At 38.9% G+C, this 24,713-nt stretch overlaps 1 protein-coding gene across 1 annotated transcript in view; it reads left to right on the top strand.

Moving 5' to 3' along the window:
- The window catches only part of LOC118271498 (uncharacterized), a 93,073-nt gene that overhangs the window by 46,330 nt on the left and 22,030 nt on the right, over nucleotides 1-24,713 (top strand). Inside the window, exons 2-41 of the mRNA XM_050695712.1 lie at nucleotides 3,759-3,855; nucleotides 4,410-4,500; nucleotides 6,096-6,225; nucleotides 6,877-7,016; nucleotides 7,316-7,443; nucleotides 8,244-8,423; nucleotides 8,679-8,845; nucleotides 8,929-9,192; nucleotides 9,269-9,521; nucleotides 9,643-9,825; nucleotides 10,257-10,489; nucleotides 10,841-11,054; nucleotides 11,357-11,536; nucleotides 12,418-12,647; nucleotides 13,099-13,244; nucleotides 13,501-13,631; nucleotides 13,892-14,083; nucleotides 14,319-14,530; nucleotides 14,691-14,923; nucleotides 15,004-15,134; nucleotides 15,238-15,426; nucleotides 15,506-16,239; nucleotides 16,332-16,581; nucleotides 16,788-16,970; nucleotides 17,245-17,504; nucleotides 17,745-17,913; nucleotides 18,236-18,402; nucleotides 18,539-18,791; nucleotides 18,898-19,041; nucleotides 19,216-19,427; nucleotides 19,559-19,695; nucleotides 19,900-20,030; nucleotides 20,356-20,574; nucleotides 20,898-21,102; nucleotides 21,511-21,651; nucleotides 22,147-22,286; nucleotides 22,841-23,077; nucleotides 23,424-23,559; nucleotides 24,033-24,141; nucleotides 24,492-24,695. Coding sequence (XP_050551669.1) covers nucleotides 3,790-3,855; nucleotides 4,410-4,500; nucleotides 6,096-6,225; nucleotides 6,877-7,016; nucleotides 7,316-7,443; nucleotides 8,244-8,423; nucleotides 8,679-8,845; nucleotides 8,929-9,192; nucleotides 9,269-9,521; nucleotides 9,643-9,825; nucleotides 10,257-10,489; nucleotides 10,841-11,054; nucleotides 11,357-11,536; nucleotides 12,418-12,647; nucleotides 13,099-13,244; nucleotides 13,501-13,631; nucleotides 13,892-14,083; nucleotides 14,319-14,530; nucleotides 14,691-14,923; nucleotides 15,004-15,134; nucleotides 15,238-15,426; nucleotides 15,506-16,239; nucleotides 16,332-16,581; nucleotides 16,788-16,970; nucleotides 17,245-17,504; nucleotides 17,745-17,913; nucleotides 18,236-18,402; nucleotides 18,539-18,791; nucleotides 18,898-19,041; nucleotides 19,216-19,427; nucleotides 19,559-19,695; nucleotides 19,900-20,030; nucleotides 20,356-20,574; nucleotides 20,898-21,102; nucleotides 21,511-21,651; nucleotides 22,147-22,286; nucleotides 22,841-23,077; nucleotides 23,424-23,559; nucleotides 24,033-24,141; nucleotides 24,492-24,695 — 7,724 coding nt within the window. The 5' untranslated portion in view covers nucleotides 3,759-3,789. The remainder of the gene's footprint in view (nucleotides 1-3,758; nucleotides 3,856-4,409; nucleotides 4,501-6,095; nucleotides 6,226-6,876; nucleotides 7,017-7,315; nucleotides 7,444-8,243; nucleotides 8,424-8,678; nucleotides 8,846-8,928; nucleotides 9,193-9,268; nucleotides 9,522-9,642; nucleotides 9,826-10,256; nucleotides 10,490-10,840; nucleotides 11,055-11,356; nucleotides 11,537-12,417; nucleotides 12,648-13,098; nucleotides 13,245-13,500; nucleotides 13,632-13,891; nucleotides 14,084-14,318; nucleotides 14,531-14,690; nucleotides 14,924-15,003; nucleotides 15,135-15,237; nucleotides 15,427-15,505; nucleotides 16,240-16,331; nucleotides 16,582-16,787; nucleotides 16,971-17,244; nucleotides 17,505-17,744; nucleotides 17,914-18,235; nucleotides 18,403-18,538; nucleotides 18,792-18,897; nucleotides 19,042-19,215; nucleotides 19,428-19,558; nucleotides 19,696-19,899; nucleotides 20,031-20,355; nucleotides 20,575-20,897; nucleotides 21,103-21,510; nucleotides 21,652-22,146; nucleotides 22,287-22,840; nucleotides 23,078-23,423; nucleotides 23,560-24,032; nucleotides 24,142-24,491; nucleotides 24,696-24,713) is intronic.

Genomic DNA, 24,713 nt, shown 5'->3' with positions numbered 1-24,713 from the left:
AGATTTAAGCCACAGTCGCTTGATGAACATAAATGTATAGAGTGAATTCACACAGTGACGTGAGGTATTCCACATTGGGCACCCGTTTAAATGGCACCCAAGCTAATGGCACTGGAGATGTTCCACTTACGGCACCCATAGGTACTTTTCGCGGGTGCCATTTGTGGAATAATTTTTACACACACACACACAACGTCACACCTTTTATCCCCGAAGGTGTAGGCAGAGGTGCACATTACAGCACATAATATCGCTATACAATGTACACCCACTTTTCATCATTTGTGTTATAAGTCCCATGTAATAGAGGGTGAGCCTATTGCCATTTGCTGGACATAATTCCAGACTCTCTTCTACAACCGAGACATTTTCGAAAATCCGAAAAAGCCCAGTAATACTTTGCCCGACCCGGGAATCGAACCCGAGACCCCTTGTTCGGTAGTCGCACTTGCAACCACTCAACCAACGAGACAGTCGTAATATTTTTTAATTTTATTCCACATATGGCACCTGTGCAAAAGTAGATACTAGTGTTGGGAAGTTTACGTTTCTCAGCACGTTAAATAATATCGAATATGCTCGGTAGGTACATTTTGCAGCTAGCAAGCATTACTAAGCATTTATAGTTTTTGCCACTTGTACAACTTTTTTATTAAAGTTATTTTAAGTGCTCGTACGTCAGTTAGTGTACTTTTAATATTAGACGTTTGACTGTTTTTTATTTTATGATTTTATGTCTTGTTAGTAGAATAATGATCGCTAAATGTGATGTTGAGAAACAATTTCGTGTATTTATGTTAGGGATTGTCGAATTTGACAATGTCTAAATAACATTAGAGTAGACTACATCATGAAACTACATATTAACATATTTTAACAGATGAAAAGTTAATTAATTATTATGTTATCGGCTTATACGCGTAATTGTTTGACGAGGAACTCTCTCTCTCTCTCTCTCTTTGCAAAACTTGGAAGGATGATGTATAAAGTTTCTTTTATCATTTCAGTTTTGATTTTATCATTTCTTTAACACGATACTAGGTATAAAGACAGATTCGGCCGCATTACTTACACATATTATCATATTAGTCACAAGACGTCCTCACACCTCCCCCAGATAAACCTACAACAATCTTTACCAAAATTCCCAACAGGAAAGCAATTTTTGGCATCAGCAATCAGCAGCCACACGACCAAGACCCCAATATCAGTCAGTTTATAATTGCAGCACTTATTTGTCAATTAGCGACAAAGTTGGCAAGTGATCGCGTGTGCCTTACCGACTTACCGTACGTCGCGCCTTGTCACGGCACTAGGACGTCGCAGATGATGATGACGGTCACCGTGTTATTACAGTGACATCCACCATCTTTACTCCGTGGCAGGAAACGAGTGGACACGAACAGTAATTATTGCAGACGTTTTTATTGATGGTGTTCTGTCATAAAGTGTAATGGTAAACAAGAATAAGATTTAGTTTCTAGTATTTTTTTCTTATTCATCTTAAATCAAGGTATTTAAAAAGGCGACTAGCTAGCTACTAAGGGACTAATATTTTCCCACAGATGGGGCCCAGTAGAGGTAGATGATGCTTGATCCGGAGGTGCGGTCTACCTAGCGGGTTTACCGCGGCTCTAGCTCGACAAGCAGGACTAGGAACGGGGTGGTTTTTAATCAATAAGAGTCTGACCCTACCTCTCGCCTGGCCCAGGGCGGGGGGATTCATTGGATGATTTTCCCCCCTTAAAAAAAGAGAACAAATATTTGGCAAAAACATAACAGCGGTGCTCTCTCATAATCCCGAACCTTTAAACTGCGATTTCCAATCCGCTTGCAATACGTAGTGATGATAGCAAACCCCTCTAATACAAAATTGATGATGCTCTGTGCGAACTGTTGATGATGATAATGACTAGATCAATACAAATGGAATGACAATCAGAAATATAATTCCAGATACCAATCGGATCCAATGGCCTTGCAGCCGATAATCGTGAGCAACAATTGTACCGATTATTTATACAACAAGTAGTTACCGGGCAGACAATGGTAGCTCTGCCGCAGCCAATCAGGACGATTGTTTGGGCGACACACGTGGTCCGGAAAGATAGTGGTTTCCTATGTAGCACTGTGGGTGTTATTGTTGCTTCCCGGAAAAATGGCTGCTACAAAATTTGCTGGTATAAATGTATTACCATTGACGTGATGTGACGTCTGTGTTGCCAGAAGTATTCTGTTGTACATACAGGACAGGTTATCGGAAGTATATTTACGTAGTTTTCTAACTAGTACGCTACACGTAAGTATATTATGTTGAGTGTTACTTAAAGCTTAACCCAAGTCCTATCGTTAGCCGGAACTGCTGACTACCTACTGGGTTTACCGGGGCTCCGGCTCGAAAAGCGGGAGTAGGAACGCGGTGGTTTTTAGCCAGTAAGAGTCTGACACTCCCTCTCGCCTCGCCCTGGCGTGAAATATGTCCTATCATTGATACTCAATAGTCTATGAATAGCTTTGTTTGGTACTAATATTAAGATGGTTTTGTAATAACTATCGTGAGATAAAGGATATAGATATACTACATTAACTAAAAAAAGTAGACTGCGACGTCACCGCGTCCGCGTACGCTGTTCATGATGAAGAATCCATCTGAGCTTTTCTCCATTAATGTACGTAATTTTTTTCTTTGTTTTCAAAGGTTTAAAATTGTACTTAAATACAAACTTAGATAGACGTCTACTACGATATTAAATCCTAATTCTAAAACAAAACATAATGCTTTAGGGATTACCCATAGCTGCAGCCATTTGCTACTGCAAGATATAATTAAAGCACATTTTAAAGATCGTTATCAATAATCTCGCGATTATTTAATGAATCGGATTTCCCCAAAACGAGGCATTGTATAAAATTGTATGAGAATTGTATGAATTTGTATGTGATAGTCGTTACACACATACAATGCATGTTTGAGCCGGAAATATATCATTATTCGGTGTTGATGCAACAATTGGGTGTAAACATTTTTTTGTGATGAAATCGAAACTGAATTCAATGAGTTGTTATTTTTTGAAATTTATGTTTTTTTTTAATGAGTTGAAGTTGTTCATTAGATGAAAGTATACTTGTGTAGTAATGAAAATGTGTTTTTTATTCATTACGATAGGGCCTCTAACAACATTATGAAAAGGTACGAGTTTCGTTATGTGAGTGAGGTTACCGGAGGCCCAATTAACCCCTTCCAAATCTTCCTAATCCACGATTCCCCAACAACCCTGAGTTGCGCGCACTTGTGACGTCTTTGGTGTTTCGGGCGGCGATTGCTTGATCCGACTCTTCGTTTACCGGCTTATATCATAAAAAATCTTTGTAAATAAATAAATGCTATTAGCTGTGATCAGTTTTTATATAACATACATGTATGTATGTAATTAATTCGATGAATCACCTGTCTTATATGAGTCTGTGTGAAGTGTGAATTTATTTATTAATGTCGATGTTTACACACCACTTTTTTCGGTACCGTAAAACGGGATGAATAGAATTCGAGGGGTGAATAGATACAGAAGAAGAAGAATGTTCTAACATTTATTCACCCGACTTCTGTGTCTATTCACCCTTTGAATTCTATTCACCCCGTTTTACTGTATTTCTTTTTAAAGTGTTCAGTCAAGATATACCAAAGTTTAGTATTTATCATAGTAAAGTGCTATGTTGTATGTTATGTACTTATATGTTTCAATGTACCGTTGTTGCAGGAATGTCGCGAGGCAGTAGCAGCGTGTCACCATGGAGGGAGGGCAGCAGTTGCGGTTGCTGCTGTGGAAGGACTACCTCATACGGAAGAGAAAACTGGTGGGTCCACATCGGTCATTCATTTGTCAGCCTTATTTATGGCTTTAATAGAATACATCTTAATTGTGGGAGAGCCTTGCTTCGGCATGAATGGGCCGACTTGATCGGAGTTATACCATCACGGCTTCACAGCAACCCGACGTGAAACAACGCTTACGTTACCTGAAGCCCAATTACGCCCTTCCTTTTCTTCCCAATCCCGATTTCCCTAAAAACTCTAAAATTTCTTTAAAATATAAAATGTCTTAAATAATTTTAGAATAGATTTTGACTGCCTCGTTGGAAGAGAGGGCAACGGGGTCTCGGGTTCGATTCCCAGGTCATACATAGTTCATACATATTCATAGATCGCCATTTGGAAATGTGCCCGGTATATGGCAATAGAATCAGCCCTCATTACATGGGACTTATAACATAATTTTTAAAAAGTGGGTGTACATTGGTCAATCCCATTACGTGCCATAATATGCACCTCTGCATATACAAATATAATAATTTTGACCAGTGCATAATTATTGAAGTCGTGGTTGTATATTATAACATGTTGTTTGCAGATAACCCTGGTGGGCATAATATGGGCGATGATGGTCATGTCCAGTCTGTACATAGTGAGGATCAACGTCGACAATGTGGATCATCCTACGTGTAAGTGCCTTTATTTTAATCATCATTTTTATAAAAAGAATTGTTTCGTTCGGAAATCGAAACCGGAACACTTGGATGTGCTATAAAACTATCATAGCAGAGTGAAAACCCCCATAAAAATAATTTGGTGTTTCCGAACCAATACGACCTTCAAGAAAAGAGCGTACTACTTTTTAAACTGCAACGCACTTGTGACTCCTTTGTTGTTGCGGGTGTCCATGGGCGGCGCTGATAGCTTAAAATCATGTGACACGTCTGCTCGTCTAGCACCTATTTCATAAAAAAATAACACTTGCTACATTGAAATGTAAATAAACTAGCTCTCAATATTGTAATATTTTTGACAAAACTCGACATCGAAAAAGCACAGACACACACAAGGCTCGGATACCGGTTAAATTTTCAAACCGTTATTATGTACTTGTACGCAAAACCTTTACATTGGGTTTCGTTCGCGAAACCGGTTTTTTTAAACCGGTATTTGGAACAGTATTTTCATAAAGGTTTTTTCGGATTAACCGGTTTAGAGCAATAAAAACCGGTTAATACGACGCACATCAAAGAAACGCCGCGCGCTGTTCAGCTTATTTCAATAATAATATTTCAACGCGTGTACCGACATGCCCCTCGTCGAATAAACCGGTTAATTTAGGTTAAAATAAAGTTCTTTAATGTTCACGTTCTTAAGAAAAGTTCGGAGGAAAACCGATATAAACCGGTATTAACCGGTATTTTTTAAACCGGTTCCGAGCCTTGGACACACATTCTAAATTAACACTTTAGACTCTGTTATTAAAAAACAATAAAATTAAAAATGTATTGTATTGCAATTTTGCACATTCGCGCTAAAACGCGTATTAATAAAAAAGGCTTATGACCTTTCAAAGTTTTTGATAACTCAAGCAAATCACACATCGGAGGTATTTAATTGTGTTCATTCTTTAGATTTTGTAAATAAACATTTTTAACAATGCTGTGATAATAATATCTTACACTTCAAACGAAGATAAGAAAAAAGGTTCTGCTAAAAAATATGATTATATCGTAAACTAATAGGTATATAATAGCAAAATATTATTCATTTAGACGGTTTGTCTGCCGTTCAAAGTCAAAGTCAACGTTAAATCATTTATTCCATTTAAACCATAAATAGATACTTCTGAAATGTCAACAAATAAGGAAATAAAAAATAGTCTGTCCGTCAGTACTTCAGTGAATCTAGGTACCTGTTCCAATTAAAGTGTAGCTGAAGCAAGTACACTGTCTAGCTTATAAATGAATGTCTCAGATTTGATTCATTATCACAAAAGTATAATGGATTTTGAATTTCACAAAGCAAACTGTCTATTTTGTGATCATGGTAGACATGTTATTCTTACCATACACTTTGTAACGAGCAACTAGCTTCACTGACAGACAGAAACTATTATTTGTTTCTTTATTTGTTTACATTTCAAAAGTACCTATCTGTTTGTTTAGACTGACGGAAAATTCAAATGGCATTTCAAAAGTGCCTATTTTAGGATTAATTGACTTTAATTTTGACTTTGACTTTAACTTTGCCTTTATCTAATGCTGTATGTAACTGTCCACAGGTTCGTTCCCGGCGCGTGCGCTGCCCAGCGCGGGCATGCTGCGGTTCCTGCAGTCCTTCATGTGCACCATCAACAACGAGTGCTCCCCGCTCGACCAGTACGACGAGATACCAGCTTATGAGAACTCCAAGTAAGAACCATTAAAAAAAAATATTTTACTTATAATTTAGACTACTTACTTATCAGTAACTACTGATCAAGTAAGAATTATTCATTATACAAGTGCTCGGTACTCTACATAAAGAAACAATAATAAACTTTTTAAATTTTAAAGTTCGCTGTAGTGTAATATAAGTCTAGACACAGCATATTATATTACTGAAAACTTTTCCCAAAATTCAATCACGCTACTGAACCCAAGATCACTTATGGCAGTCAGTTTGACTAACGTGATATTGGTTTTTTATGGTATAGGTAGGTGTTTTATGTATTTTTACGTGAGATCCTTTGAAATGAGAATCTTTTGAGAAGTTATTCATTTAGTATCTAGACGGCAAGGTTCCACTCGTATATGGTTAATGTTCCACCAATTGGCACGAAGTGTTTTGCTTCGAGTTTCCCTGTGTGACCCGCTAAGGAATATTATTCCTTGCCGGAGTCTGTGTTTCCTACAAAATATGACTTAGGATTCTTCAAGAACCGAGTGAACAGGTTGGTCATAGGTAAGCGTGGTCCATCGTCGGCCACATCATCACTTACCACCAGGAGAGATGGTAGCTGAACACCATCCTATTAAGTATAAAAAAGAATCAATTTTTACATGAATTATTATTTCCACCAGACTCACAAAACTGCAGCGCACGCTGGCACCAGTACTCAACGACACAGTGCTGGATGTGGCGAGCTCAGTACCTGATGCCATCAAACTCCTCGCCACCCTAGCTGATGTAGTGGACGATCCAGCGTTTAAAGAAATTAGCAGTAAGTTACCATCGTTATAAATATATGTACACTTTAATTATAATTATCAGTGATAGGAATAGGTAGTGCTTATTAGCCTCAACTTTGAACAGAGAAAAGAAACGGAGACTTCCCTAGTACCTTTATGATAAATCATGTTTAGAAATACTATAAATATTCCTATCTATCACTGATACTTATATAAGGTGTTCTAAAAGTATCTATCACGGCTTTAATGTGAGGTCGTGTTGTGTTTGAAGATTACAATAGTAAAAAATAAATATGAATTATAGATTATGAGTATTTTTTTTTCTTCGCAGATAATGGTCTAAAAATAAAAGACTTATTCGAAAAGCCGTCGAGGGTCCGACGGTACGTGTCGGAGAAGCTGCACATCAGCGATGACGTCACGCGGAGTATCATGGACGCTGAGCTTAGTTTACAAGGTGTAAGTTTGTGTTTAGCTGGAAATAACTTAATAACATAACGTTTGTGGACTGGAAACGACATTTATATGTAATACTTACTTAACAATGTTGAACAACTACACTTGGGAGCAAAGAGACGGAGGCAGTAGCGGTTTTTCTTTTTAATTTCTTGATAAATATTTTCCGTTAGATACAGTATTTCATACATTGGTAAAGTTTGTAATATGAAAGGCATTTTAATGTAACGTGACGCCTTCTATCCCTAAAGGGGTAGGCAGAGGTGCACATTACTGCAAGTAATGCCGCTATACAATGTGCACCCTCATTTCACCATTTGTGTTTTAAGTCCCATGTAAAGGGAGTGAGCCTATTGCCATATAGTGCGCACAATTCCAGACTCCGTGCTATTACTGAGACATTAATAAGTAGCCCGACCGGGAATGGAACCCGAGTACCAACGAGGCAGTTGGTACTTTAAAATAAAAAGAAACGCTAGTGGCTCCGCTCCCAAGTGTAGATCTAGTAATATAACTATTTATTAAACTCAATTAACAATTTAGTATGTGTAACCTAATATTGAGTTTGTACCACATAATGATCAAGAGGAATATCAAACCCAAGAAATTCCATAATGATAATGCTTGACACTTCTGATAACGACTAAAATTAATATAAAAAACACAAAACTAAAATTGATTAATAAAGACTAATCTCAATTTAAATACATAATTCAATATTTGACCAAGATGACGCTGACATAGATTTTCTTATTAAAAAGGTTTAAGATAACATAACGTTTAACATAACATTTGAATTACAGATAATGAAAGGGAACATAGATAGATGCAGCACGACGTCTCTAGAGGAGACGATTGTCATAGAAAACCACGAACACTTGATCATATTGAAGGAGAAATTGTGCTCCATGTCAATGGAGGAACTACAGACGATATTTATGGATGTTCTGTTCCAAGTAAACTACAGTAAATACTTGACAATGGTAAGTGCAGCTTTGATTACCAATTTATGAGATAGCGAGCAAACGGGTCACTTGATGGTAAGCAATTGGCGTCGTCTATGGACTGCAGCAACACCAGAGGAGTTACAAACACGTTGCCGGCGTTTTAGGGCTTAAGGATTTGAGGATTGAGGATTAGGGAGTATAAAGAGGGGGGAAATGGGCTTCCGATAAAGAAAACTTACTCCTCTAACTACAGTTGTCGTACATTTGTTTAATAAAGTAATTCTATTTCAGTTAGGAAATATGTACTACAAAATGTCTGGAGACAAACGTCTGAACACTATCGGCAACATGTTGACGGCAGTGCTACGTATGATGAGACTCCAGAACTTCTTGCCGCGGGAGCTGGTCTCCATATTCCAAGGTCAAGATTCGGATTTCAGTTACATGCAGCTCACTTTGTAAGTAATACCTATTGAAATGATGAAAATCTTTAACTTGTATGAGCTATCGTGAATATTCTTCATATATATTTCTGTTTTAGAATACCAAAGCTCATGGATCTATTTAAACCGACATTTGGCGATACTCAGTCCTTTGAAATCGTCAACGGATTTTCCAATGCTATTGTAGTGGGACTGCGGTATATGGATAAAGTTTTTATCAAACAAAGAAATAGTCACATAGAGGTAGCAAGTAACAATGAAACTACAAACGGTTTACAAGCCATTTCTGATGTATTCCACAATGCTGCAGAAGTGTTTGAAGAAGATATGCAAAAGGATTCGTCCATTGATGCATTCAGTATGTAAGTACCGTACCTTTAACGACAACGGTGTAAACGAAAATCTATCTTAAACTAATCTATATTGTGTACATTTCAGCTTGGCTCAAATGATGAACTTCGTCACCAAGTTCCTTTCAGCCAATACAAAGCATGACGTTTTGTTTTACTCGACTCTTCTTGCTAAGCTAATGGAGAGTGCCCAGAGAGTGGTCGATATAAACATGAATATTGAGCACTTGACCTATAACGTCACCCTGAGGCATCCCGGCGCCGTTGATATTCTTAAAGACTTACCACCAGTGGTTGTTGGCAAAGCTTTTGAGGCTTTAGCTGATGCTGAGAGGACACAGGTATTTACTCTAAAATGTCAATATTTCAGTTTAAAATAAAGTTTTAGAATTTGAGTACGGTACTGATTAACTCAGTGTGTGAACGCCTTTGAAAATTCATTGCTATTTGTTATTGTTTCAGATTCTGACGTCAAAGATTAATCTTCCAGGGCAAATGTTCTGTGACACTTACAAGCTCCAAACATTCTTCGTCGTATCAAAGAGTGAGGCGGAATCCCTGAAGAAGAAACTATGCACGGATGTTTGGAAGAACTATGTCTCAGATTTAGTCAAATCGTTTGGAGTCTTCGAAGTGAAAAACAATGTAAGAACAACTGATTTTTTTTTAGTTTTATGGTGCAGTTAACAATCTTAATTTTTTAGGGTATAAGCACCTGCTTATACCCTAAAAAATTAAGATTCGATTTGTTTCAGTATCCGTTTGCTCTTTTACCTAAAAGAGCAAACGGATACCCGAAACACCAGAAGCGTTACAAGTGTGTTGACGGCCTTTTGGGGTTAGGAATTTTAATTTAAGGGTTGTTGGGGAATCGGGAATTAGGAGGACTGGAAAGGACTAGGCCTCCGGTATCCTCACTCACACAACGAAACATAACGCAAGCGTTGTTTCACGTCTGTTTTCTTTGACGCCGTGGTATCACTCCGATCGAGCCGGCCCATTCGTGCCGAAGCATGGCTCTCCCACACTTAAATTTACCATTAGCATACTTTAATCATACGATAAATATTTTGCAGATCAATAACATGGCATCCCTTTTAATCCAAGAAACTCTGGGCAAGGACACGAATGACCAGCTCTACACGATTGAGCAAGATTTTAAAATCCTGCAGAACTTCACTCAGGCTCTGGTGAGCATCGAGTCTGAACACCGTAAGCCAGTGGACTGGAACTCACTGTTCCATGTCCAGGAAGACTCTGAGGTCATGAAGGCTGTACGAGCCAAGGGTCATCTTGGAAAACAAATATTGTAAGTGAAGCTTTGTTAATTGTTTCTGAGGGTTATATACTTAAATGTAATTTTCGGATTGAATTAACAGACATACGTCCAAATCCTCAAACGCTACGCAATTTTAAGACGCTCCCAAAAATAAATCTGTCTCTACAAATACTTTACAAAATGACAGAAATGGCACGATATTTAAGTACAACTTAAAATTGAGTAGCATTTCAATATTCGAGCGATGGACGCCCAAATAATAATAAACGCCTGATTAGCTTAAGCTTAAAATAGTCGAAATATTCCTGATCATGTTTGTTTGTTGCTCAACACATTCAAAAAGGCCAACCAAAAAATATATATATTTTTTTTTATTTTTAGGATAGTAATTCACGGTGCCATAGCGAAGGAAATCGTGCATCAGAATCCGATCCTCGACTTTAAGATCTCTCCTTATTTGAATGACGTCATCATCCTGGTGTCCGCGATAAACGAACAGCTTGAGAAGAGCTCGGAGAGTCAGGCTGAAGCGTTCAAGGAAGTATATGCTGATGTAGTTGTGACATTATTGACGACTGCGCTTAATGAGAAAAAGGTGGGTACCATATATATTTTTTATGGTATATGTAAACGAACAGACGGATCATCTGATGGTAAGCAATCGCCGCCGCCATGGACACCCGAAACACCAGAGGCGTTTTTAAGTGCGTTGCCGGCCTTTTGGTGGTTAAGAATTTAAGGGTTGTTGGGGAATCGGAGATTGGTAAGCGGTAACCTCACTCACACAATGAAACACAGAGCTTTGTTTCACGGCGGTTTTCTGTGAGGTCTATCAAACTAATGATTTTCATTTCCTAAAAAAACATCACGGTTCCTCATTTCATGTTTCCATTCCAGACTTACAAAGCCCTTTCAAGCAATGGAGTAGATATGTTTTGTAATGGAGTAGAAACAGCTGATGAGCACCTAGTACTGCCAGCAGAGGATGATAAGAAAAAGAAGATCGTCACATCTCTGTGTGATGCTACCGTCGCCATTGAGAATGGACTGGAAGCTGACTCAGTTGTGGCTAAAGCTGTAAGTTTCTGCTTTTTTAATACCTAAACTGATCTTGAAATTACAGAAAGGATCTAATCACATAAGTACTTCATATAATAGGGATGATGTCAGAGTATGAAAATTAAAAATCTAATTAGTCCGTCAGTTAGGTAATGAAAAAATTTTAACCACATATTTTTTTTATTTTGTCATATCTTTATATATATAATTCTTCTGTACGTGTGTATGTCACTGAACTCCTCTTAAACGACTAGACGGATTTTGATGAAACTTTTTGTGTGTGTTCAAGAGGATCTGAGAATGGTTTAGATTCACAATTTTGTCCGCTGGACAAAGATTTTTTAATTAATTTTTAATTTATTAGTAGTTGTTGATTTTGGAATGTTTTACATCGGATCCGACGGACGGCGCTACCATCGCAGTGTCAAATATTAATGACGTTAGATATTGTCATAACATTTGAATAATAATTTTCATCAAAAAGGTCCAGAATGTTTTAGCTTATTAAAAAAGTTTAAAATTTTCAAATTAACGTGTAGACAGGACAACGTCTGTCGGGTCCGCTAGTATGTTATATGATAACAATACTTGGATAAAACGAAAAAAAATTAGGAGTGGGAGCAATTGCGACATCTCTACGTATAAAATGTACATAGAAGTGACTTTATACGATATTTCAAATCGATATAATTATCTTTTAAAGTATTTGTTTCCATGAGAAAATAAAAAATACGTCTAATATTTTGAAATAATCTACGACACGGACATTAAAAGAAAAACGTATTCATCTACTCACCTACTCATCAGTAGGGTTACTGAATATGAAAACCTTACGTGTGATTTTTTTCTAAAGAGTGCCAAACCAACTAACATTCTGTATCCATTGCCATGACTTTCAGATCCAAACCATCATGAACTCCTCTCATCCAGTCGTGACCCTCAACTGGAACAAACTGATCAACAACTTGAAGAACCTGTACACAAAGTTGGATAGAGACTACCCATACCTGTTCCAGTTCCAAACGTACAAAATGGATTCTTCTACCAAGAAACAGGTTAACTCATTATTTACCGAAGCCAAGGAGTATTGGTTCGGAGTCAGGAATATGGAGAGGAGTTTGAGGTTGAGGTAAGGAGTCTTCTTATACGATTTTATAAAGTGCTTGATATAAAAATGTTTGCACAGGGTAATGTGATCATAGTTACGTATAATGATCATGGAAAGGATAGAACTAAATACTTAAGAGTCACATTTAATTTTCTTCTCTTCTTTTTTTAAACGTTGCCACACACTTGGATTATCTCCTGTGTCGTGGGTGCGTTTACAAACATACAATTTCACATACACTAGATCACACCCAAACCCAGAACAACAATTTGTGCATCACTCAAAGATTTGCTCCGTGCGGCAATCGAACCTGCAATACGTTGCCGGAGGCTGGTTGCCCAGCTACCGTACCAACCGCGCAGTCAAGTCATTACCCACATAATATCTTCATTCAAATATGCTATACACTTCAAGAGCTTCTGCTCTTCTCATATCCCCCCGCAAAATGAATACCTGCTTTTCCTTATTGCAGCTTAACATTCGGTTTCCGCTTCCTGGACATCTTGGACCACGGCCTGTTCAACATGAATTCTGAATTCTGGTTGAGGATGAAATACATCATCACCAGGACTGTAGGACCTTTGAACATTTTCGATGAAACTGTTAGATTGGTGGCAGGTAAGAGGATAATAGGAACATTCTATGAAATAACATTACCTACGTAAATTAAGCCTATATCATAATTATTGCTTATTTTAATATTGTTTATAACAAAATGCAACACACGCGGATCATCTAACCCAGTTGTGACGTCTGTGTTCCCTGGTATATCATGTTATTTGAAATTCCAAAACTTCAAGTGTTACATTTTGGTGTACTTGTCCTATAAAGTGTAAATTACAGGGCTATCTCATCACCTGTCTTTCAATTGCAGCGTTACTGACCAACGACACCTACACCAGTGATCTACCGCGCACAACGGTAGCAGCGCTCGAACAAATCATACCGAACATACCACAGCTGACCGTCGACGCTGTTAATATTATCAAAAATAATGATACCGATGTAAGTATTAAAGATAAATAATCAAAAAAAACTATACATCATTATGTAGACACACAAAATATACATAAAAACAAAGAGTATTTAAAAAAAATAACAGCATAAACCCGTTAAATTAAAAAAATCTCTACGATGCCTAATCCAAAATTCTTAAAAAGAAAAGACGACCGATATTTTCAATTCAGCAGAAATAAAATGTTCCACAATTTAGGCCCAATGCTTACTTTTATAAGAAGAGGATAACGATATTCTAAAAATTCCAGGTACAAGCAGTAATATCCCTTCTGAACTCGGATCCACCATGGCCGTGTTCCACTTCCAGCTTGGCAGACCTGCTAGTCTTGACCCCCACCTCCATGGAAGCTGTGAGGGGGATGGAGACCATCATGTGTATGAACAACGAGTTCCAGGACGAATGGATGGCGTATCTCGATGATAAGAACGTGTCTTTGAGTGTAAGTGAAATTCTAATAACATGATCTTTCCGACAATGATGACATTTTTGATGAACTCTCTTTTTCGAGCAATTAAACGGTTTTCTATACGATCCACAACGCATTTGTGATACCTCTTGTGTTGCAATGTCGCTACTGCTTACCATCACGCAAGCCGTAAGCTTTGCACCAATAGAAGATAGACTAAAAATAAATATGGTGATGAATGGTCTCATAACTGACATTGAATTTCCAGAACTTTACCACATGGAACACCACCGAGTACCAGCCCCACCTCTTCCTCAAGTTCTCTTCATCTTTCGACTCCTTGATGGACGATATCGTCATCAGCAGGAAAGCCTTGGAGTCTGCATTCAGTGACTCTAATGATGGAAGGCTCGGGTTGAAGGATGCTTGGGACTATGCTGTGAAGACGTTGAATACTACGGACAGAGATGAAATAATGAGGTTTGTTACAAAAGACCATTGTAGCCTATAATTTTACCTCAACGCTCGCTTCCTCAAAGTTGAGTGATACTAAATACCCAATTCTTTGAAACGGTTATTCACCGCTATTATGCCAATAAATTAACTTCAAGTGTCCTAACTTATTTCTTTTCCATTGTAGGTCTCTTTTCACCAAGATCGATACAGTGTTGAATACATTGAACACCTCCTCGATACCGAGCAATGTTTCCATGAACAACCTCTTCGAGAGGTACACCAAGTGCATCCTCAACGGCATGGACAATGACTGCAGACTCCTCGGCAGGAAGGCGTGGCAGAACTTCTTCGAGTCCTTCTCTATTATACTTGAGAATATGGCCACCGACTTATTGACTTACTTCCGAGAAGCTAATGGTAAAATCATTATGATTATCGTTGGAATATGTTCACTGTCATTTTCTTTCTTTGCTAAATTCGTGTTTTGTTTTTCACAGAACCCGATGCAAACATATTGCAATTAATGGGTTTTACACGCAGCACCGGTTTGTACATCTTATACGACAAGATGCCCGAGTTTATGGGAGTTTTACTCAATTCCTACTGGGACTATGGGTTCATGAGCCAGGTAATTTGGAAATCGAGCATGAATTGTTATTTCATCCCATTTTTTTTAAGGTTTATCAAAATTACTTATGAGAGCTTATTTTAAACTTATTTTAAACCTCTAGGTCCGTAGAGCAACACTTTCTCAATTTTGGGACTGTGAGGCTGTACTGTCTTCCATGGTGGCTCCTCCGGGCAGCGTCATAGATTCCACCTTCATGAACAAAGTGAAACCTTTCGTCTGCCCATCACTGCTGCACTGGCTCTCTTTACCAAGGGGGGATAATACTTTACTTGATGTGTTCGCTAAACCGGTGAGTAAAATAAAATTAATACTTTTGTTAATAAAAAAATATCATTAATTTTTTTACATTATTTCTTGATTTCTTCCAGCAATACTTCTTCTTCACAATACCCGTATCAAACCTGACGAGTAGATTCGAGAAGGCTTACACCAAAGCTATAGAATTAACAAATTATTTGACTGACATATCGAAGAAAAATCAAACTATACTAAGAGAAGAAGACATTAAGATGAACTCAATCGAAGGAAAACTCAAAAAAGTAGTCGATGCAGTGGTTAACTACAAAATCGATGAAAATAATCCATCGTATCGATTGTTCAGTGAAATCAACTTGAAACAATTCGCGGCGAACGTATACTTAACTAGAATAGTTAGTATAATCAACAAACTGTCGACAGAGCTCAATAAGTTAAACATTACAGAAGTAGTCACTGGTACTGAGGAAGAAATAAAAGCAACCGTAGCTGATTTACAATTGATCAAATATTTATTTAGAAGAAAACCTACTGATGCTATAGACATACACTTTGATATATTAACTGATGTTATCTGGGCTAATAATGAGACTTATACTATCGTTGATGCCTTTGACAAAATGTGTAAGAATTTAAACACAAATGCAAGTGAAAGTATATTAGTAAGTGATGATGATAAAGCGAGAGGACAGATATGTGGCAAACATTATAATGTTATTTATAGTGCTGTACAAAATATTACTGTTCCTGACTATAATGATACAAGGCAAACTCTGTTGCATCTAGTAGATATACTGAATACTGGCAACGAAACAGTTACAGATGTATTTGAATTTCTTAATCACAGGTAAGCACTTACAAATGTAATGAAGACTAGAAACCTTGTTATCCAAATCTAAATCATATTACCTTGTATTAAAATCTATATTATATTCACAGAAAACAGCTAATCAAATCATTGAAGACTTCGACCAAACATGCATACGACCTTAGCATTCCTATCTACCTGAAGTACCTACATTCCAACATTCAGAGTTACAACGTCATCCTAGGCTTCCTAGCTGGTGAAAACTGGTGGCAACTTCTAACGGACTTGTACAATGGACCGTACGCTACCAAGTTCTTCGGTTATCTGGAGAACAGCTTCGAGGTCGCTGAAGATCTGCTTAGTAATTTCGATGATATTCATGTAAGTAGCAAGAAAGGGACAAACACTCTTTCTGCCGTACTCAGAGACATTTAATGATTACTTAAACTATTCCTTAGTAACGATTTTGTTCCGAAAACAATCACTAAGAACTTGGTAAAGTAACCATTAAATTACTCTGATACGGCGGTTTGTCATTCTTGATCATTTTGTCGCTCATTTATTCAGGTAACTAATTCTTTTCTCAGGTTATCCGTCTTCTCCATGACATTGATGTGAATCAGACTGAATGGGTCTGCCTGCCAAACATCACGCTGTCAGACTACATTCCCGATAAGACAGGACTATGGTCCGACCTGAAGGAACAAATATGCAACGTGGACAAGGCTGAAATGTATAAAGAACTACCACCACTTCTGTTTGCGTCACAAGTAAGGAATATTTTAACCGTATCTTGATCTGCTTGAAAAAAATAATAATACAACTTTCAAACCTTCAATAAAAGAACGTACTCCTTTTTAAAAGGCCGGCAACGCACCTGTTACTCCTCTACTGTTGCGGGTGTCCATGGACTGATCGTTTATCATCAGGTTACTTGTTAGGTCGTTTGCCAAACATTCAATAAAAAAAAATTGTATAAAGAATGTTCTATATTGAATACTCATTTATGTAAAGTTAAATTAAAGTTTTCATTTCATTTTTCAGGGTTACGAAAGCTCTTTAGCACTGCCCAAGAATATCGACTACGATGAGATTGACTCTGATATTTCTGAGATCGAATCTAAGCTGGACATCATCAGGGATGGTCCTAAATCCCCACAGAACCCGCCGTGGGTGACAGATGAGAAGGTGGAACACTTGAGGAAGGTGGCACTGGGGTTATTGTCTAAAGAAACTTTGACAAAGATATCGTTTGCTATACTGAGCAATGGAGTTGATGCTGGTACTCTGTTCTTAAATAGCAGGTAAGTTAACGTGGAACATACCGTATCAACAAAAAATATTAATTCAAATGTCTACTGGCTAAAGGTAGCGTCCACAGGCCCACATCGCACGCACCGCACGCAACGGATTTTAGTTTGTCTTGTATAGAAACTCATACAACAGCTTCCACTAATCCGCATCGTACGCACCGCATCATCAGCAATGCGTACGATGCGTGCGATCTATCATTAGTTGATATGTTTTTTTCTTATTTCTTACAGTCAGTGCGCCGTCTGCTCTCAGTTCACGACATGGTTCAAGCAGCTGAACCTACAGCTCTTCAAGAAGCAGGAGTACGACAACTTGCTGTGCCATCTAAACACCATGAGCCTGGAGGATGTGTACCATGCACTGAAGAACGACTTCCACTGGGACATGGCTATCAAGGAGGTAAGCAGAAGATGATAATGAGCACTTGATGGTAAGCAATCGCCGCCACCCACGGGCACTTGAAACACCAGAGGCGTTAGCAGTGCGTTGGCGGCCTTTAGGAGGTTAGAAATTTAAGGGTTGTTGGGGAATCGGGGATTGGAACGATTGGGAAGGGTCCGGAACTAGGCTTCAGGTAACCTCACTAACATAACGAAACATAACGCAAGCGTTGTTTCACGTCGTTTTCTGTGATGCCGTGACGTTGCATAAAAAATGCAAATAGATGTCACGTTACACTAGTGTCTCCCAGAGACCATGACATATTTCGATGATGTTCCAGTTAATATCAACGAGGAACTACACGAAGTACGAGATGAACAAGTCGATGAACGAGTTCCTGGGACAAGTGAAGCTACACCTGCTGGAAGACATCAGCGCAACCAACACCAAGGTGACGGAGTGCCTCGCTAAGAATGTCTCGAGAAATGAGTTCGGGAATGCCACAATGTGAGTGCTAATGAATGTAGTACCCAAGTTTTTACCTATCTGTCTATTGTTAGACCATGTCGAATAAATCACGTTATATATTTTTACCCGACTGCGCCAGAAGGAGGATTATGATTTTCCTTTTTTTCTTTCTCAGATTTGCCTCAGTCCTAGCTCAAACAGGTAAACTGCTAAGAGCTGAACTGCCACATATTCACGAAGTAGACGGCATTAAAAGCCTACCATATCTGAAGGAGCTTTCATCTGAAGTGGCTCACAACATAGACGTGGTGAAACCTTTGAAGGACTACCTACAGGACAATAGTGATTTACACGGAGAACTGATGAAGATAGTGGATGATCATGACATTGTTGCGGACATTGAAAACGCTCAAGTTAATTTGAGAAAAGTGAGTATATGGAAGTATAGTGTTTTATTGCAATTAGGGCTTGGACTACGTAGAAGAACATTTCCATTTTTCTGCCTACTTTATTCTCAATATTTTTTGGTTTTAGATCCGCAGTATCTCAGAGCCGGATACAGCAGACATTGTTATCAACCCTGCCAGGAACTGGACTGACATCTGTGCTCGCTACAACTGCAGCAACATCGCTGCTGTCATCAGAAACAATATCAACAGCACTCTCATTGAGAACGCAGTAAGTATTGATTTTAATAAATTTAAAAACTTTTTTTACTTGCTTTATCAATAGTAAGTCACTTGCTCTGTCCGCTCTGTAGTTTAATAGTGAGTTTTGGACTCCGAGACACGATTACACCATTTCTAAAGTTTCTTGACAGTTTAATCTGACTTAAAATTTGTATTTCTTTAGCTTCCAAAGTACCAAGATGAAGAATTCTGGCGTTTCAACTTCGTATCGAACATCATCCAGCACCTTGAAGACTTCATGTCTCACGGTGCTCGTCTCCTGGGGCTGGCCAGCAAGGCAGACGTCAAGGGTGTGATGAATGGTAACCTGGAAGCCATGGTGGATGCCCTGATCCTGGTCATCAGTGACGAGTCCCTCGACAACATCATGTTTAGGTAAAATCATTGCATCATCTCTATTTTTCTTTAAGATTTTAGGTCATTCTTGTAGAGCTTTTAAAGAATCTTGTCTACCTATAAAATTTTCTTTTGTACGTATCTAATATCTTATTCCCATTATTGTTTAGTCTCCAGGGTATTCTCGAGCAGCTGCATCCTCTCCTGGAAGGCACTCCTCTGGAGCAGGACCTCAGTGCGCTGGGCTCTGGTCTGCTTGTAGTCAGACAGCTCAAGAACTACCTGCTGGAGGATGTTAGTCTTAACGGTAAGATCTAGATAATGATATAGATTAGGGACACATTGAAAAATGAAGAACATTTTTTAAAGAGGCAGCTACAATAAAAACTACAGTTGAAAATAATTACAGAAAATAGCACAAAGAAATAAAATATGTTTAAAAGCTTTGAACCATATTTAAAACTAAATATTAACATGTATGATACCTTCTAAAACCATTCTACTGTTACAGTGGAAGTGTCGAAACTGTTCCCTGACGCTGATGATGTGGAGGTGGGGCTGAACTCCCTCGGCATCAACAACACCAACTTCTGGTCGGTCGCCGCGCCCAGGATACATGCTGGCACCATACTACTGAAGCCGGTACGTATAGCGATATAGACATAAAATAAACGGGTGATTAATGTTCAAAAATACCTTAAAAATATTTTATAGCTATCACTTTTCAACAATATTACTATGTTTTCCTTCTGCCAAAACCAAATACGATAATTTCAAAAATAAACAATATTTTGATATCAGTACCATGTTTAAACCCTCGATACTCAACTACAACCATTAGCTTAGTAATTTACTTGCTTGCAACTCCATGCCTTTTATCCCCGAAGGGGTAGGCAGAGGTGCACATACATATAAGGCTACAACATCATATATACATACTTAATACCTTGATAAATATATTTTGCAGCTCTTCTCCTCGAAGCCTGACGACAGCCATGTAGCGAAGTACGTCTGCCAGATGGACCACATGTCCAAAGTGCTGTTCCCTGCGAACCTGGATGTGGTGTCTGCTGAAGACGTCTTCGGAGCCACCATCGAGCAGTTCTGCGGCCTACCTGACCACATCACCAAGCAAGTGCTGCCAGTGCTACTGCGGAACTTCAACTACACTCTACTGGTTGATGAAGTAAGTCTAGCTCAGTACAGAAGCTTCAGTTTATCTTCAATTGATCTTCGACTTTGTTACCCAATTATAGAAATGAAAATGCATTAAATGTAAACTTAGTTTAATTGACTAAAAAGTAGGCACTGACTTACTTCACTACAATTTAAGCATTCTCACTTTTGGCAGATTATGCTACTAGCCTATGACAATAACAGACGAGCTATCTGCCGAAAATCGGACACAATAGACTTACGACTCCATACCTCTCGCTCAACAGTTCCATTATTTTGCACCTCAAAAACTTTCTTAATTTCATGTTCTAACTACGACCCATAATCCCACAGGTAGCCAGTACACTTCTCACAAAACTCTATACCGCATCAAACTTGACCGAAGAAGAGGGATCCAGGGTGCTTGACAAGTTCTCACAGATGGCAGCACTGATACCTGTGCTTCAGGAGAAGATAGGAGACGTGAGCCAGACCCTGGCCAACGAGACGCTGTTCCAAAGCTTGAAGGACTTCAGCTCTGTTGGGAACCTTGTGTCTTGTGAGTATTGAAAATGATACGGTTTTTAACTAAGTTACTATGTGGCTAAGTTGCCATATGGTCTTACAAAATTTGGGCAGAAACATTCGGTTGGCTCTATGGTAAGGTGACCGACTTCTGCGTAACGTATTACAGATTCACACACAGAAAAATTCTTTGTAAACTTATCTTCAAAGACCGAATGAATAGGTTGCTTATGGGCAGACGTGCTCCATCGTAGGCCGCATCATCACTTACCATCAGGCGATATAGCGGCCAAACGTCGACCCATCAAATGTAAAAAAAACGCATCCACGACACTAAGGAAATCTTACATTTAGACAAAGTTTTAAAAAAAGTGTATTACATTAAACATTTTAGAAAAATTGACAATATTCTCATCTTCTTCTCTCTCTATTCTGTGCACAGCTCCGGACTTCATGTCGAGTGCGGGCAACTTGTTGTGCGGCAAGCCGTTCCAGGTGAACACGAACAAGTTCTACAAGTCCATCGCAGCCACCAAGGACTTCTCCACAGAACCTGACCAGGCGCAGCTGGATGTACTGCCCAGTGAGTATTGGAGACTCGACCGCGTTTTCCATTATGGGTTTAGTCAATCCAATTTAGAGGGCATGAACCATGAATCCCTTTTAAATTATAACCGTTGAAATAACCTATTCAGCTCTTCACGCATTTTATCCCTGAATGTGTAGGCAGAGGTTGCGCATCACAGCACGTAATGCCACTATACATTGTATGCCCATTTTCACCATTTTGTTATAAGTCCCATGTAATAGGTGGTGAGCCTATTGCCATACACTGGGCACTATTCCAAACACCGTGCTACTACTGAGAAATTTTTGGAAAACCGAAAAAGTAATAATAGTAGCCCAGTAATACTTTGCCCGACCCGGGAATCGAACCCGAGACCAAAAAATTTGCCAACAAAGACAATATCAATTGTCCGGCAGTCGCACTTGCGACCACTCCACCAACGAGGCAGTCTTATTAGTACTTCACGCTGTATTTATCCACATCTCGTCCTAATTCCAACCCTTTCTGCAGCGGACTTCTGTCGCTCGCTGTACACGGACATCATCAACGTGGAGGGCGGCAAGATCATGTGGAGCTTCGTGAAGCCGCTCATCATGGGCAAGATCCTGTACACCCCGCCCACCCCCACCGTCACCAGGATCATTGAACAGGTGAGGGAACTGTTGCTGCAGGACCGTACACACGTGTAATTGTAATACAAGTTATGTTATAAGCTCTATGTTTATTTTTTAATCATTGTCCCACACTAGGATTTTCCCCTGTGTCGTGGTTTCGTTTACAAACATACAATTTTACATAGACATGACACCCAGACCCAAAACAAAAATTTGTGGATCACACAAAGAGTTGCTCCGAACGAGAATCAAACCCGCTTTACGTTGCGCGGTAGCCGGTTGCCCAGCTGCCACGCCAACCGTGCAGTCAAATGCATGTATTACTTTGGTCAAATATCTGATTGATTTTACATTCTACTATTAGTGACTGGATGGCTCGAATACCACATAAAATAATCTTCAGTGTGTTTAATAAATTGTATTCTGTGTCTGAGTTCACACTATGAGTTCTGAGTTACACTATCTGTCTAAGTTACACTATGTGTAATTCATGTTTGTAAATTCACCTACTACACTGAAAAATCCTAATATACCCCATATTACGACTTAATAAAAAACTGAAATCTTTACATAATACTGTCTACCATCAGGCCAACTCCACCTTCGCGACAATGATCAAGATGACGGGTCTGGTGCACTCGTTCTCCACGTCATTCCCGGCGATAGACAAACTGTCCTCGCACAGAGAGGGCGTGGCGGTCCTCCGCCGCATCATGACCGCGCCGCAGTTCAGCGCCGTACGGAAGATGCTCATCAAAGGAGACGAGGAGATCTCAGTACCTGACGTCGATATTGATAGCCTGTTTGCACAGTTTGGAGATTTAGATGTAAGTCTTTGTTAAGTCATTATTTGATATTAGAACTGCTGAATCGAGAAAGAGATTTTGAATCACATCTCAAGGTTTTTCGACTCGAAATCATTTTGTATACGAAAGTACTTAGTTGGAGGAAAACATTGGAGCCTGAACGGTATATCTTAATATTACAAAATATCTTAGATTAATTCACCTCTCCTTTTAATCAAAATTCAGGTATAATAAATTATTTCTCTTGTAAGTGAATTATTGTAATTCTTATTGGAACAAACGAATTACAAACCTCATAATAAACTTGTGCCATATTAAATTTTTATATGAAGACTTCCTATTTAAATCCCCTTCATGCTTCCTACAGAGTATCGGCAGTCTGCTGACAAAGATGTCGAACCTGCTGCAGTGTATCAACCTGAACAGGTTCCAAGCGTCTCCCAATGAACAGAACATGACCCACGAGGCTGCGCAGCTCAGCATCGTCAACGAATTCTCTGCTGGTGAGCAAATTTGAAAACATTATAAAACCCTATCCGATAATAATAGCCATATAATAATATAATATTATTACCATGCATTTGTGGTGACCGACATATAAGATTTGATGATAAAATCAACAGATGATATCACACTAACTTTTGCAACAACACGTATAACAATATAAGCAGTAGCCCACAAGACATGATCACCCTTCTGGAGGTGCGAAATATTTTTTTTTAATGTGTGGAAATCCTCATGGATACCTTTGTCTTACGATTTGCGTCAGACAGCAGGTTGTGCCAGCTGCAGCATACAGCGGGTTTACCAGGGGCTCCGACTCGAAAAGCAGGAGTAGGAACGGCATGGATTTTAGTGTAAAAGTCTGACACTATATTGGATGATTTTCAGCCCTTAAAAAAAGACATAACCTCATCTAGTCTTAGGATCCCCCTTTTTTATAGGGAAAATCATACCCTAAATATTTTGCCACCAGGTCTGGTGTTCCTGAACAGCCAGCATTACGACGGAGCGCTGAATAAAGTGGAGTATAAGATCCGCATGGACATCGACAACGCGCCTACTACAGTACGTAATAAGGACTTGTAAGTATTTCTGAGTAACTAAACATGGCCAAACTTAGGCAAGTAACAACTTATATTTAAGAGTATCATTACTCCCTTTCATATTAACCGCCGTATTCAGTCTTTTAATGACTACTTGACCCAGTCCTTGACAATTGTTTTCGGAACAAAATCATTACTAAGAAATAGTTTCAGTAATCATTAAATGTCTCTGAGTGCGGCAGTAAACATTTTTTTTTGTGTACGACATAGTTTTTTTTTGACAATTCTTTTGTATTTGTATGCTTTTCAAGACAAGAAGACTTCATATATTTACAAAAACAATGCTTAATCAACATGTCTCTCTAATTGAACGTATTCTTGCCTCCTAGCCTATGGACCCCAGGTCCTGAAGCGAACTTCTTGGAGAACATGCGCTACTTCCGCGGCTTCGTCCAGATCCAGGACATCGTGGACAAGGCCATCATCCAGCTCTCACACGACTCCACTGCCCGCCGCAAGAGAGAGACTCAGCAGGAGATGGAGTGGGCGGTGTACACGCAACAGATGCCGTACCCCTGCTATAGAAGAGACTTGTAAGTGTTGCTTTATAA

Source organism: Spodoptera frugiperda, chromosome 9, assembly GCF_023101765.2.
Source record: "Spodoptera frugiperda isolate SF20-4 chromosome 9, AGI-APGP_CSIRO_Sfru_2.0, whole genome shotgun sequence".
Lineage (NCBI taxonomy): Eukaryota > Metazoa > Arthropoda > Insecta > Lepidoptera > Noctuidae > Spodoptera > Spodoptera frugiperda.
This window is presented reverse-complemented; position numbering and strand designations above follow the sequence as displayed.